The sequence below is a fragment of the Pelodiscus sinensis genome, chromosome 15, assembly GCF_049634645.1.
Source record: "Pelodiscus sinensis isolate JC-2024 chromosome 15, ASM4963464v1, whole genome shotgun sequence".
NCBI lineage: Eukaryota > Metazoa > Chordata > Testudines > Trionychidae > Pelodiscus > Pelodiscus sinensis.
Window position 1 is genome coordinate 25,501,516 of NC_134725.1, and position 14,036 is coordinate 25,515,551.

At 37.4% G+C, this 14,036-nt stretch overlaps 1 protein-coding gene across 19 annotated transcripts in view; it reads left to right on the plus strand.

The window, feature by feature from the left end:
- Positions 1 to 14,036, plus strand: part of RIMBP2 (RIMS binding protein 2) — a 185,512-nt gene that overhangs the window by 73,480 nt on the left and 97,996 nt on the right. For 10 of the 19 annotated variants that reach the window (XM_075898436.1, XM_075898433.1, XM_075898431.1 and 7 more), the window contains 2 exons: positions 111 to 161; positions 13,081 to 13,285. In XM_075898436.1, the coding sequence (XP_075754551.1) occupies positions 111 to 161; positions 13,081 to 13,285 (256 nt within the window). Of the gene's footprint in view, positions 1 to 110; positions 162 to 3,567; positions 3,589 to 13,080; positions 13,286 to 14,036 lie in introns of those variants that run through there. The other 9 variants (XR_012895994.1, XM_075898437.1, XM_075898439.1 and 6 more) reach the window with 3 other exon arrangements.

Sequence of the window (14,036 nt, forward strand, 5' to 3'; positions counted from 1 at the left end):
AATTAAAAGTATCGTATTCAGGCAAACCTGTCATTATGTTTTATCCTAGTACAAAATGAATATGGCATGACTGAATAATCTGGTTTCTTCCTTTTTTAATTGTAAAAAAGGCTCAGGTGGAAGCCAAGAAAGAACATGAAGGTGCAGTTCAGTTGCTAGAGGTAAGAAAGTCATCGTTTATTCTTGCTGCCATTATACCTGTTCCTTCCCCTTTATAGTAAAAGGCGAAAGATTTATACGATCTGAAGAGAAACCAGAGTATGATTGCTTCTAGTATTCTGTAGTAATTCCTGAGTAGACATTCCTTTTCCTTTTTAACTCTTTTATGCTGTAGAGAATGCAATTCTGGTCCAATGGCGAGAGCACTGAATTGGGAGTCCAGTAAACCTGTGCTCTCTAACCACCTGTAACTTGACATCTCTGTTCCTCAGGCTACTTATATGCTAACACAGAAAGTTGGCCTAACCTCCACAACTCCACTATGTGAATAATACAGCTGGAGTTGACATTAAGTCACTTTACTGAGGACTCTACACTGTGTGGTGATCAACAGGAGAAACTCTCCCATCAACCTCCTTTACTCTTTTTGTCTTGCGTAGAGTAGAGGGATTGACTACAGGGCGAACTGCAGTCAATTTGGTGGATCTTAGCTAGACTGCTAAATCAGCCACTGGTGGATCGATCTCAGAGTGTTGATCCAAGTTGCAATATACAAATATACACAGGTTTTTTTATCCATAACATGGTGATAATTATACCTTTATTTGGTATACTGCTTTGGCATCGATGGATGAGAAGGGCTATACGTATTATTAGTTATTTCCTATCATTCTGTTGCAAAAGAGTCTAAGGACAGTTATAGATCATAATAATTAATGGTAAAGGTAAGATTGTATTAGCAATCTGGGTCCATTAAAACTTCCCTGTCAATAGAAAAAATACAGAAATAAATGTTTAAAAGTTCCTTTTCTTTTCACTATAAATCCCTTAACATTGTTTCAGCTGTTAAAGAGCGGGAGAATAGAGGAAAGGGAGAATAGAGGAAAAGGGGAGAATTAAAAAAATCTATATTTGCTTCATTAACAACTTCTCATAGCAATAATGACCCGGGCACAGGGCGTTTTCTGGGGATTGATGACTGACTGGGCTTAGGGACCGTAGGTTGCACCTCAGATCTTCAGTTCCTTCAATCTGGTCATTAGTCCACAGGAACGATCTTGTGATTCAGGCACTGACTGCAGAAAAATATATAGGGATTTGTTTCTTACTGTAAAACCAAAATGAAGAATAAGTTCCCATTGAAGTTATTGAATGTTTTGCTAATAAATCCATCTAGAGTAGTATCTGACCCATAAGGAGACTTTGAGTGCAACTTACAGTTTTGCAGTAACTTTGAAATCATTTTTCTTGTATGTACAGCTTAAATTTAATATAAATACCATTATATTACTTATTCAATCAAATTACATGTTCACAAGAAATAATGAAAGAGACTGGGATACCATGATGGTCACCTTTTTTACCTCTCAGCCTGATTAATTTGTAATGTAAGGTGACCCATAATATTATGCTGGCCCAGGTAAATGACAATCAAAGACAGCTAAATTAGAACTGGTTGAAAAAAATTTCAACACATTTTTTCCATGAAAAAATGCCACATTGTCAAAATTGAAAATGTTTACAGGAACAGATTGATTTTAGCAAACGTCTAATTTTGATTTCTTTATATAGTCCAAATTTTTTATTTTGAAATTTAAGCTAACTGTTGTATTGAAAAACTAATAAAAAACGCAAAATCCAAAGAAAATATTTCAGTTGACTTGAACTAATTTTTTTATTATTGGTTTTCAAAAATGTTTAAGGTTTTGGCATTTTGTACTGATTCAGAATGGGAAAATCTTTTTAAATCTTAAAAAAACTTCTCAGGGACCAGCTATAGAAGAAATGTAGCTTGCCAGAGCTTCAATAAAAGCTCATTGGAGGCAATGGTTGATGGTTGGAAGTATAGAACATCTCCAATAAAGTGCTAAGTGCCTTCAACTCTCTGACTTCTCTAGCAATGGAAGGTGCTCATCACTTTACAGGTTCTGGTCCATAGTCTTAGTGTTGGTGAAAAGACCATTGAGGTTTATATTATTAATACACTTGGGTGCTGTGAATAAGTTAACAATCAGAACTGGTCACTACATACTCTGTTTTGTTTTGTTTTTAATCGTCTTCTTGTGTTATTTGTAGCACTTGTGTGATGTGGCACCCATTGTCTTCCTCCATATTCTGGTCTCTCTCCTCAATGAATCAGGGATACTTTAGCCTTTGTTTGTGATCAGTTTCCCACCACCAGTTTTCAATTTTATACAGGCTGTACAACTGCTTGGCCTATCACAGGCTCGGCCAGCAAGAGATTAGAAGCCTTTTGCCTGGGCTGGCCTTTCTTTCTTGGGCTCTGGTCCTCTTTTCTGTCACTTACTTCAAGCCTTTTAGCACCTGCTAATACAGTGGCAGGTGTGGTCAGTTACCAGGCAAACACTGGAATGTTCACCCAGCCACAATCGGCTGATTGGGCCTGGAGTGGCAGGAGCTGCGTAAGGGCTTCCTCAGTAGTACCCTGCCATAGATGGGTAGAATATATAAAACAGCATATGTGAAATTGCAAAATGTCATGCTAAATGCAGTCAAATTTCTTTGTATTATCCATTTCTATTTCATACATAATAGATTATCAGTGATGAACTTTCTGCCTGAGTCAAATACCATACAAGTCACTATGAATTAATAACCACTTAATAATATATACATGCATCAGAAAGATGATACCCATAAATAGGTTGGCTGCAGCTATTACTTTGTCCATGTTTCATTTGGTAAAGAATGTCTTGGCACTATTTTTTAAAATAAATATTTTCTAGTCCTCCCTTTTCTTCTGTGCAACCTTATCTTTCATCCATGATCCTACCTCCCCATATGTTGATGGAAGATTGAACTTTTTGGTGCAGTGATCATCTATAGGAAATTCTGTTTTGTTTATTTATGCATTATTTCCTTGAAAAGTGTATTTCTCCACAGGAAAAAAATTACTCATAGACTTGCATTATCATATATATTAAAATTGATTTTTTTAAAAGATAATGGAGTACCTTCTGGAAAGTATATGAGACAAGGGGAAGTAAGTTGAAATAAAGCATACCTATTATAATACATATTTACCTTGGAAGTCAATTAAAAATCCTGTTTACCTGATTAGTCTGTGACCTCTAATTTGCATAACCACATCAAAAAAAATTTCTTGGCCTTTTGTTTTATGTTTCACTAAGCCTATTCATTTTACCATTGTGTTTCTTTAATCTGCCCTATGAGATTCAAGATCAGCAGCAATATTGATTTCTGATTTCTAAAATTTACTGCGTGATTTGCATTAATGCATGTTTTACATGTGGTGTAACGGTTTCAATATATTTTGGTCTGAAACATAAAAATGTGTTCAAAACTGTATTTTATTTCTTTATTTATTTCACATCTCTTTGTTTTACTGTGTCTTGTTTGGAATTTATTGCTTTGCACTTCACCCAGAACACCTTGGACAGCATGCAGGTATTTTAGGGCATAAATTTCTCCCTTCCCTATCCCTATTCCCATCCATTCAAAATATATGTGATAATCCTGCCTTCCCTTGCATGAAACACATGACGGAACCATTGTTATGCAAGCATGCTTGGCACTGATATTATTACCACTGGGGAGAAAGGCAAGTCAAATTACCTAAGTCGCTCTTTCTGCAAGAGGTTAGCCTTTGAACCTGGCATGATTTATTAATAGCAACTCAGATACCAAACTTGAAGTGACATCCTTATGAGTATGCTCAGTAAGAATGGTTCAGTGTTTTATGCAAAGGTGAGACTTTCAGACTGTGTGGATTGTGTCTGAATTCAGATAGTGTCTTTATTAGTGTAAAGAAAAATTTACAATGCTGTACTTTAAGAATGTATTCTCCTGTGGCTAAATTATTTAGCCACTCACCAAAAGGTGCTGCTGCTATATGAAAAGATAAAAACGACAAAATGATATCCCGATAGCAACGAATGTGATTTCATAATAAGCCTGAATTCAAACTGTCCACCTGGAAAGTGGCTCATCTAGTCTTGCATCTATCTTGTGCAAATAGTAGCTGTCCTATAACAGAAGTAGTATGCTTCATTCTAGATTTTAGAAACCATTTTAGATTTTAAAAACAACGTATAAGAAGTTTGGAAAGTCAAAAGTGAAATAAATTCAATCTAGTCTACAGTGGAAAATTGCTTTCTTGCAAAATCACTGTAAATGTTGTTTGATTTAGGGAAGCCCTGGACTAGTATCCGATTTTGGTTAGGTCTGAGCTGCATTGATAAAGCTATGGAATGGAGTATCAAATTCACAAATGATGTTTAGGTCTTGTGCTACCTCTCTGCACTGGAATACTTTGAGGCAGAAACAGAAACAATGAGACACACACCAGCACGTGGTTAAACGTGGCTGCAGCCACTTTATTAAACTATTAACCAATGAGGAACCACTGTTGGACCTATCCGGCAGGATTGTTCTAGTCTGGAATACAACTGGGCACAAATTGACAAATTTTCTACAAACCTGATGATGGGCAGGGGCCATTCTACATATCCAAGGTTCCTGGCAGAAAGCCAGAGTTCCAACTCATTCCCCTCATCCTCACCAAAAGTGGAAAGATGAGATGTGGTGAATCCCTTGGTACACAAGACAGAGAAGTGGACAACATCCTCACCATATGATGTTGTGTTTGGGGTCCAGGCCCAAGAAGTCCATTGGATTACGTCAAACCCTTTTTTAAAAACCTACCACCATCACCACCACATTGGAACCCACCATAGTTGCAACAGATGTAAATGTAGCATTGTAAACACCAGAGCTGCACTTTTTTTTGATGCCAGATGGAAGATACCCACATGAGCTTTTGCCTGTGTTGCTATATGGGAAAAATCCCTTCTGGCCATCAAACAAAACTAAGCAATTAGCAAGGCCCCAGCATTCTACGAGATCCAGCACACTTCATAAGGGTGGGGAAAAGGATAGCCTTGGAACAAACCCAAAACGGCTGAACTTCGGCAATAGCAGCAAGTGGGACAGGCTCAGTCTGAGAATCCAAATTCCCCCCCATTCCGGTAGATATGGAAGGGTGGCTTATCATGTCCTTCAAGACTCATAGGCAACATCTAGACTGGCATGATTTTCCGCAAATACTTTTAACGGAAAAGTTTTTCTGTTAAAAGTATTTGTGGAAAAGAGCATCTAGATTGGCACGTACGCTTTTCTGCAAAAGCACTTTTTGCAGAAAGCATCCATGCCAATCTAGACACGGTTTTGCGCAAGAAAGCCCCGATCGCCATTTTCACGATCGGGGCTTTTTTGCGCAAAACAATACCGCATTGTCTACACTGGCCCTCTTACACTGGCCTGAATGGGAGCAGCATAGTATTTTCGCAAGAACACTGACAATCATCAGTGTTCTTGCGGAAATTCAAGTGTCCAGTGTAGAAAGCAGCTACTTTTGCGGAAAAACTTGCCAGTCTAGACGTAGCCATAGTGTACGCACTCTGTTCCGCAAGATGAGTATTTCACCCTCAATGATGGTCAGCTCAGCAGTTTGTCTGTCTCAGTAATCTCCATCCCACCTACACAATGATTTAACAAGCACAGGGAGAACTTTACTATCAACATCTTATACATTACAAATTTTCTGTTTGAACCTGATTGAAAACTGATTTTACATTTGGGCTCCTGTCCCTTTTATTTTTTCACATTTTCTGAGTTCTGTATGGGCTTTTCTTGTAACTTTTATTTGTGAACTGAACTGCAGAAGTAACTTCTTACTTTTCTCTGTAGGCATGTAGCTAAAGTATATCTTTATGCAATGTAACAGGCTCCAGTGTACCTTACCAGCCATCCTTTCTGACATGCAGAAAGGAACAGTCTTGTGCTATTGATAAAGATACATTAAGCAGACTTTTTCTGGTTGTTATTAAAGTTAAAGTAGGAAAGTACCAAAAGAGACTATTTGTCAGGATTTTCTCCCTTTTACTGTTAGAATTGTCTTTTTTTTAACTAAAGTATAAAAGTGTTTTTGTACTGGAACCGATTTTACAAAAGCAATTATATATTTTTTGTTTGTATAAGTGAAGAATAAAAATGTGCATTAAAAAATAAGTGTAAAGGCCATCACCAAACCAAATGTTCTAAAAAAAAGCCCACAACAAATAAAGGCACCAAAAAATTGCAGTGCACCCCTATTAAAATACAAATAAAGAGCAAATTAATAACTCTAAAAAATAAAGTAAGCGCCTATCAATTTAAGACAAAGTAGCTGTAATATAAAAAAAAACCCAAACATTCATCAAATGGTAATTAATTACAGCATAACGGTGTCAAATTTACTAATCCTAATTAAAAATAGCATCATAAAAAGGGGCTGCTTTGCCATAATTTTGGGGTTTTGTCTTGCAAAAATTCTGGCCCATCGGTCCAGACCGATAAAGCACCACTCTTCCCTATCCGTAATCAGTCTGGTTGGCTGCCAAAAGTATCTGGACCTGGACTGATAAATATGACATCAATCGGTGGGACTGTGTGTGTGTGTTTGTGTGTATGTGAGAGAGAGAGTATATGCTAACTGCTTTTCTATTGTGTTCTTAGTAAATGTGGTATATTGACTTTGCCTTTTAAAAATAAATCCCATGTGCTTCTTATAAGCACAACATTTTTGATGGAGAACATTTAATTTGGTGATGGCTTTTACACTTATTTTTAAAACACTTATATAAACAAAAATTACATAAATAGTTTTATAAAAACTGATTTAGTACAAAACATTTTTTTACACTTTTAAATTTAAGGAGAAATACTTCTAACAGTAAAAGGGTAACAATAGTAACAAATAGACCCTTGGTTTATTCCTGCTTTAATATTAATAATCAAAACTACAGCCTGCTTAATGCATCTCTATTAATAGCACTGTTCCTTTCTAGAGTATTCACCAAGTAGCAAAAAATAGGGCAAAAGTCTTGTAGCCAAGTAAATCCTAGTCACACCATTCTCGTTTTTGATACATAAGGTAATCTGTGATTATGCTTGTGAAATTAGAGAGAAAGGTTTTCAAGGCTTGTTGTAAACTGCCCACTTTTGACCAAACTCTGCTCTATTTTTATATTTGAAACTGCATTTCTGAGAGTTCAGTTCCAGTGTAGAGACGTAAGTTAGATGGCCAGCTTTTCAAAATTACCCAGAACCCAGCAGCCCCATTGGTTGTCAAAAGTAATGAACAATTTTAAAATGCGACCACTTCATTTAGGTGCCAAAATGGAAGATGTTGGGTGCCATACTCTTTAAAAATCTGACCCAGGTGCTTTTAAAGGAGACACACAATAACGGTGGACTCCTGAATATGGAATATAAATCTTTCAATTATTCTAGGAGCTAGGGTCATTTAAAGGGAAAATCTGTCACATGTAAAGACATTTAATTATAAAAAGCACTATATAAAGAACTAAGTACCTTTTATTGTAACATACTGTACTATCCCCACTTAAGTTTCAAATCAGAGACTCAAGAAGTTTATGATTCCACATATTTATACTTATAAGTCTTATTTAATAGAAGATAAAAGGCACTGTAAACTATGATTTAACTTTAGGGAATATGGTGAATTTATCTATCACTTTTATTAGGTTTTTTTGGTATTGCTAATCACTTAACAGATTAATTAGGTCTTCATAGCAAGGTGCCTAAGGGTACGTCTACACAGAAGGGCTAAAGTTTAATTAAGCTACACAACTTCAGCTACATCAATTGAGTCGCTTAAGTCGAAATAGCTTAATTTGGCTTTTGGCACTGTCTACACAGCAGGAAGTCAAAGGAAGAACACCATTCCTTTGACTTCCCTTACTCCTCATGAAATGAGGGTTACTATGAGTCAGAGTAAGAAGTCCTCCAGCTCGACATTATTTAAAAATAACAGCTTTTAGTGTAGATGCACACTACATTATTCTGAACTAACACTGTGCAGACATACCCTTAAGGGATTTGGGATTTCAAGAGTCTCCCTTCCCCGGTATGCAGATCACTGCTTTTTCTTCTTTCCTTCTGCCTCTCACCCATTAACTTTGTTATGGTCAGAATGTTCTGTCAAAGAGAAGTGTCTTGCAGCACACCCTGAAGATAGCAAGACAATGGCCTATGCCAGGTCATTCCACAGCCAATCCCCCTCACTGTAGAACTATTTGTCTGGCCTCTGCCCCATGGTGTTGAGGAACTGTGTTGTCTCAGAACATCACAGTTGTCTTGGTGAATAGTGGATGGAAAGGTAGTCATTGATATAGCTGAGTCCAGACCTGTTGAGGACACTGATGATAAAGATGAAAGCCTTGAACTACTGCAGCAGTTTAGGAGCAAGTGGAAGGATGAGTGCATAGGAACAATATGAAGAACACATTATACACAAGCTGGAACCTCAACGTTGATGCTATCTTGGGATCCAGAGACAGTGAGTCACAGTCTTCATCTGGCAGTAAGAGGTGAAACTTCTTAGTGAGGCATTTTTTATTCAGTGATGCCAACTGATCATCTAAGTTAACTGCTGCTTTGAACAGGACCATGGGAGTTATAATGTGTTTGAAAAACAGGAGCCAGGACATACGGACCCTGGCTAGTTCTTCAGAATGTCTTCAGTTTTGTCCAGATTGTATGTGAGCAAGCCACTCTTCAATCATGAGCTGGTCTACTGTAGACATGGTGACATCCGTCTGATGGTGTTGATTGCAGCTGCATGTCATCAATATATTGTTAGCAGTTCAGTGACGGAGCCATGTAGTTTATGGCAGTGGTGGGCAACCTGCGCTATGATGGGTACACGCAGCCCATCGGGTTACATGTGTGGCGCACGATACGTTTTGTTTACCATTGCTCATGAGCAGGGTTGACAGATTCTACAGATTTCCGTCCATGTCAGTTTTTTCCTACTGATATTACTAAAGTGATGCACACATAAAGCAAAGGCATGTGACGTGAGGTGCATGCTGATTGCAGACAACATTGTGAGAGCCGTGCACTCAAAGTGCTGCTATGGTTCAACTGGCATCCATTATAAATTCTAGGTGTGCAAGTGCACTTAGCAAAATTACTCTATGCCAGGAGATGGCCTTTGTTACAATAATCTTGCAACCCACTGAAATGAAGGAGGGCTACTCATGCGGCTCACTCACTAGCTTGGATTGCCCATCACTGATCTGTGGTCTTTACATCCTCCAGGGAGTCTCATTTTGATATACAAGAGGACAGGAAAAAAGTAGCTCCCCAAAGGTCTCTGTAAGTGACAGCACTTGAGGAATCAAAGCACTTGCCTATTATCGATTTTTAGTTCAGTTGGGATGTGTCTAAACTACATGGCTCCATCAATGGAGCCATGTAGAGTAGGCTGATCAGCAGAGGGAAATGAAGCCGCGATTTAAATAATCATGGCTTCATTTAAATTTAAATGGCTGCCGCGCTCTGCCTACCAGCTGATGATCAGGTGTTTGTCGGCAGATCGGGGCAGTCTGGACACACTGCTGTTGACAAGGAAGCCTTTGTCGACCAGCGCAGGTATGCCTCATTTAAATTTAAATTAAGCTGTGATTATTTAAATCGTGGCTTCATTTCCCTCTGCCGATCAGCCTAATCTACATGGCTCCACTAATGGAGCCATGTAGTTTAGACATACCCTTGGAGAGGAATGGGACTGTATCAGTGCTTAACCTTCTATTTTTGAGCTTTGTCATGCAGAAAGGCCAACAGAAAGATGTGAGTGATTGCACCATAAGTTCCTTAGAGGTCAATACAGTAGTATAGTGATAGAAATGTAGCTGTGTTAGTCTGGTGTAGCTGAAACAAAAAATAGGGCTATGTAGCACTTTAAAGACTAACAAGATGGTTTATTAGGTGATGAGCTTTCATGGGCCAGACCCACTTCCTCAGATCCACTATTTGATGTGAAGAAGTGGGTCTGGCCCACGAAAGCTCATCACCTAATAAACCGTCTTGTTAGTCTTTAAAGTGCTACATAGCCCTATTTTTTGTTTCAAGTACAGTAGTATGAGTTTCGAGATGGGGCCTCCTTTCTTTCCCATAAGGATGTCTTCTTTAGTGGCACTTAGGACTGCCTTCGTGCTTTGCTGTGTAGCCAGGTGAAGTACAAATGGAGAGCATCCAGGATGTTGGCAGATGCCATGTGATATCAGCATGTGGTTGCCAATACTTTCTGAATGATCTGGAAATGGGAAGTGAGCAGCAGGGTTGTAGTAGGGGAGAATATATGCTGATTGTGGGTTTTGGGAGTAGACTTAATTTTTTTTCAGGGAAGTTTGGAAGTTTATTTCTTTGACGAAAGTGTCAGTGGTTTCTATTAGCAGTGAAAGTAGTTATAATTAAACTATTTCTGTGTAGTTTTTCAGTGCTATTTTATCAGAGTATTTGTTTAGTACAGTATCAGCAGAAACATTCCTGGCTCCAATTTCCCATATAGCTTTCAAAACAATTGTAGCTGATCCTTTAATTTCAGTAAAATCACAATCACCTTTGCTATTTAGCAGCCTCTGTGCCATTTTATTTAGATTTGAAGGGCACAAGCATTAACTTATAATCAGATAATTGTAAATGAAATCTACATAGTTTTTCAATATACATCAGAATTAGTAAATAATATCAACTATTTATAAAAGTATTTTATATTAGAGTATAATTCATATTTGCATTTGTTAGCAGATCACCAGTGTGCTATTTAAAACCATTTTTGGTATATACCATGAACAGTCATATTAGCATAAATGTGCTCATAAATGAAGTCATATTTCAAATATTACATATATAGTGAAGACAGTGACATGAATGAAAAAGGCATTATTTATCTGTGTTTGTTATGAGTCTGAGATTATTAGAGTTCAGACAGAGATCTGTTTGTGTAATTTTTGAAGGTCTGTTTTGATTTCTAAAGACATTATTTTGGTATGTTGTTGGTCTCTGCAAGTTCTGTGCTGCACTTAAAACTCCCTGAAGGCTTCATAATGGGTGTTAAATTGTATTTAAGTGGTGTATAGGCATTGGGCAGAGCCCCTGTACAGATCTTAATTTCATTATTTGCTATTAATAGTCAAATAACCAACTGTCTAGTGTTAGAAAACAAGCACATGATAAAGTTGCCAGCTTTCGTTTTCATTGTAAGTTTCATGGTACTTTTTTCATTGAAATATTAGTTCTGTGATCATATCAGAATCTTTGCTTTCTTTAAAAAAAACAACAACCTTTTGTAGCCCTGCATGTTGCCAAGAGGCATTGAAAATTTGAACACTGATGTCTCAAAGCCAAAAAGGCACATAAAAAAGCCCCATGTTATTTTTATTTATTTATTTTAAAATCTTATAATATTTCATAGCCTGACTTATGGCTCTGGAATGCTTGGGTTAGTATATAGGAAAGCTTCAGGGTATTTTTTGTACACAGAGTTAATAACTGGTCCTAAATCTCTCCATTGAAAAGAGTGGGATTTTAACATGGCTATCTTACTAGAAACCTAAATCCTTTTACTGCCGTTGTCCATTTAAATTTCTTTTTATATTGCACGCAGGAGCCCTATAGTCAGATCTCAACTAGCTGCAAGTTGACAAATAGAAAAGGTGCTTATGTGGGTACCTTAACCCAAGAGAGGAAGAATAAAGAATGAAAGCACTTTGACTTTGTTTAGAACTCTTCACACTGTCTCTATCTTTTCAAGTATTACTTCTTATTCCCTTCAGGGTACTCGCATCTGCCAAATGTGTTCATATTTCTGCAGCAAGATTAAACCAATTTGCATTTTATGAATTTGAAGAGATTAATTATATGTTCAGATGTGCTTGTATTTTTAGAAATAATTTATTAATGAGAAAATAATACTCCATTCTATATCAGGAAACTGGTACTTTTTAATGCATGTGTTCTTCTAAGGAGGGTGTGTGGAGGAAACCACTGAACATTTTAAATTACTGAGGTTCATCATTTAAAAGGGCCCTAGAATGAATTCCATCATTACCTTTACCATGAGTCATATAATTGTTTCGTGCCCACAGTGAGGCATATGGGTGTAATACAGCTATGGTTTTTATGTAGAAACATGTAACTGTTCAACTATCTTTTTCATGCACCACATGAAAAATGTTTAAAAAAATGTCATAGTAGCAATTTAATGGGGAAAAATGGATTTCATTCATATCCAATTTATACTCATTAATAATCGGTCTTACTAGGGCTATAGGGAAGAAGGTTAAATGGGAGGAAAATAATATTGATACATGATAAAACACCAGATTAGGAAATAATGCATCAGATTGTTAAATCATTTCCACATAATTTCTGCTGTGTCACAGCCTAATGCCTCAGAATTAAAACAAAAAGCCTGCTAATGACAAAATGTTTGTGTTACTCTCAGGCTTATTCATAATGCTCTGTTGGCTGGTGTCTGAATTACTTCTGGACAGTTTGGCACATCTAGCTGTGTACATTAATTTTGAAATAGAATTCAGCCAACAGCTAGACCAATGTTCTGCATGAACCATTGCTGCTTTTCTAGAAATAATAGTATAGCAATTAAGGAATCTCTGATTTGATGGCTAGGGATGGGCAAACCTCAAAAAGAGATTTGGGATTTGGAGTTGAGCGGGGGAAGCATTCATTTGCTAGGCTGCTTTTCTGAATAAGCAATATTTGGACTGAAAAATGTCATAAGAAAACTTTATCATGCAAATTCAGTAGCAGTGTCACTCCTGGTTCTAATTGGAAACACTGAAAGAATAAGCTTTTTTTTGGTTGGAAATTAGTAGTCCAAAAATATTTACCTGAATATTATAGACTCCCAAAAGGTTTGGCTCTAAATATGGAGAAAAGTTTTGGTGAAGAAAAAGGTGCTCCAACTAGTTTGCCCATCCCTGCTTCATAGTATTCTCGGATGGTCTAATCTGACCAAAGGTCTCTGTGATCCCATTTAGATTCATCTCTTATGTCTTGGTTATGCAGGCCAAGGTACGAGAGCTAGAGGAGAAATGTCGGTCACACAGTGAACAATTTAACCTCCTCTCCAAGGAACTGGAGAAGTTTCGGCAGCAAGCTGGAAAGATTGATCTCTTGACCAGTAACTCGCTGGCATCTTCAGATGTCCTTGGTTCCCCTAGTAAATCACTGACCCAGTTAATGAACGGAATAGCCACCTCCTTAGGCAAAGGTAAGAATTGACACTGATTTAAGAGAGTTTGCTAAATTAGGGGTCAAATTGATGACAATGGCATTTGCTTGTGTGTGTAAGAGAGAGCAGAATTTGGCCATGATTCAGTTCTATTAACCCCGAGGCCTGGACTAGTTAATTTGACCTAACCCATTCCTTATTATTTGTGCAAAAACACCCTTTGGGAAGCTTGTCTTGAGTGTCAAAGATTGAGAGCAGTTCATATCTCAGTACAGGTTACCCCCACACTTACAACCTAATTGGTTCCTGGAAAACCATCATAAGTCAAGCCATCGTAAGTTGAAACCTTATTTCCCATAGGCGCAATGTTATAAATGGCAGTCCCCTTCTTGAAAGCCCATTTCATACCTGTCTTGTGATGGTTCTTTCAGTATATTTCTAGATACAGAGGTTCCGGACAGACCAGTGAGAGAGATTTGAATTTAACCACTTTCCTATTTTATAGAGAGTTCATGCAATTACAATAACCAAAGAACTTTGCAAATAAAAGGGTCAATATAATTCCCATAAGCAGTACAAGACAAACTCAGCACAAATCACAATACAGCCTTTGAGTATGATTCATTATAAACTAACTTATTACTATATACTATACATTTTTAAAGGATTCGCCTAAGATGCCTATAATGCAAAGTAGTTAGTGCAAAACTGTTATATTACAATATTTAAGCTTAATTCACTTACCGTTCACCCTTGATCCCGACAATCCCCAGACTGGAAGTCATAGTCT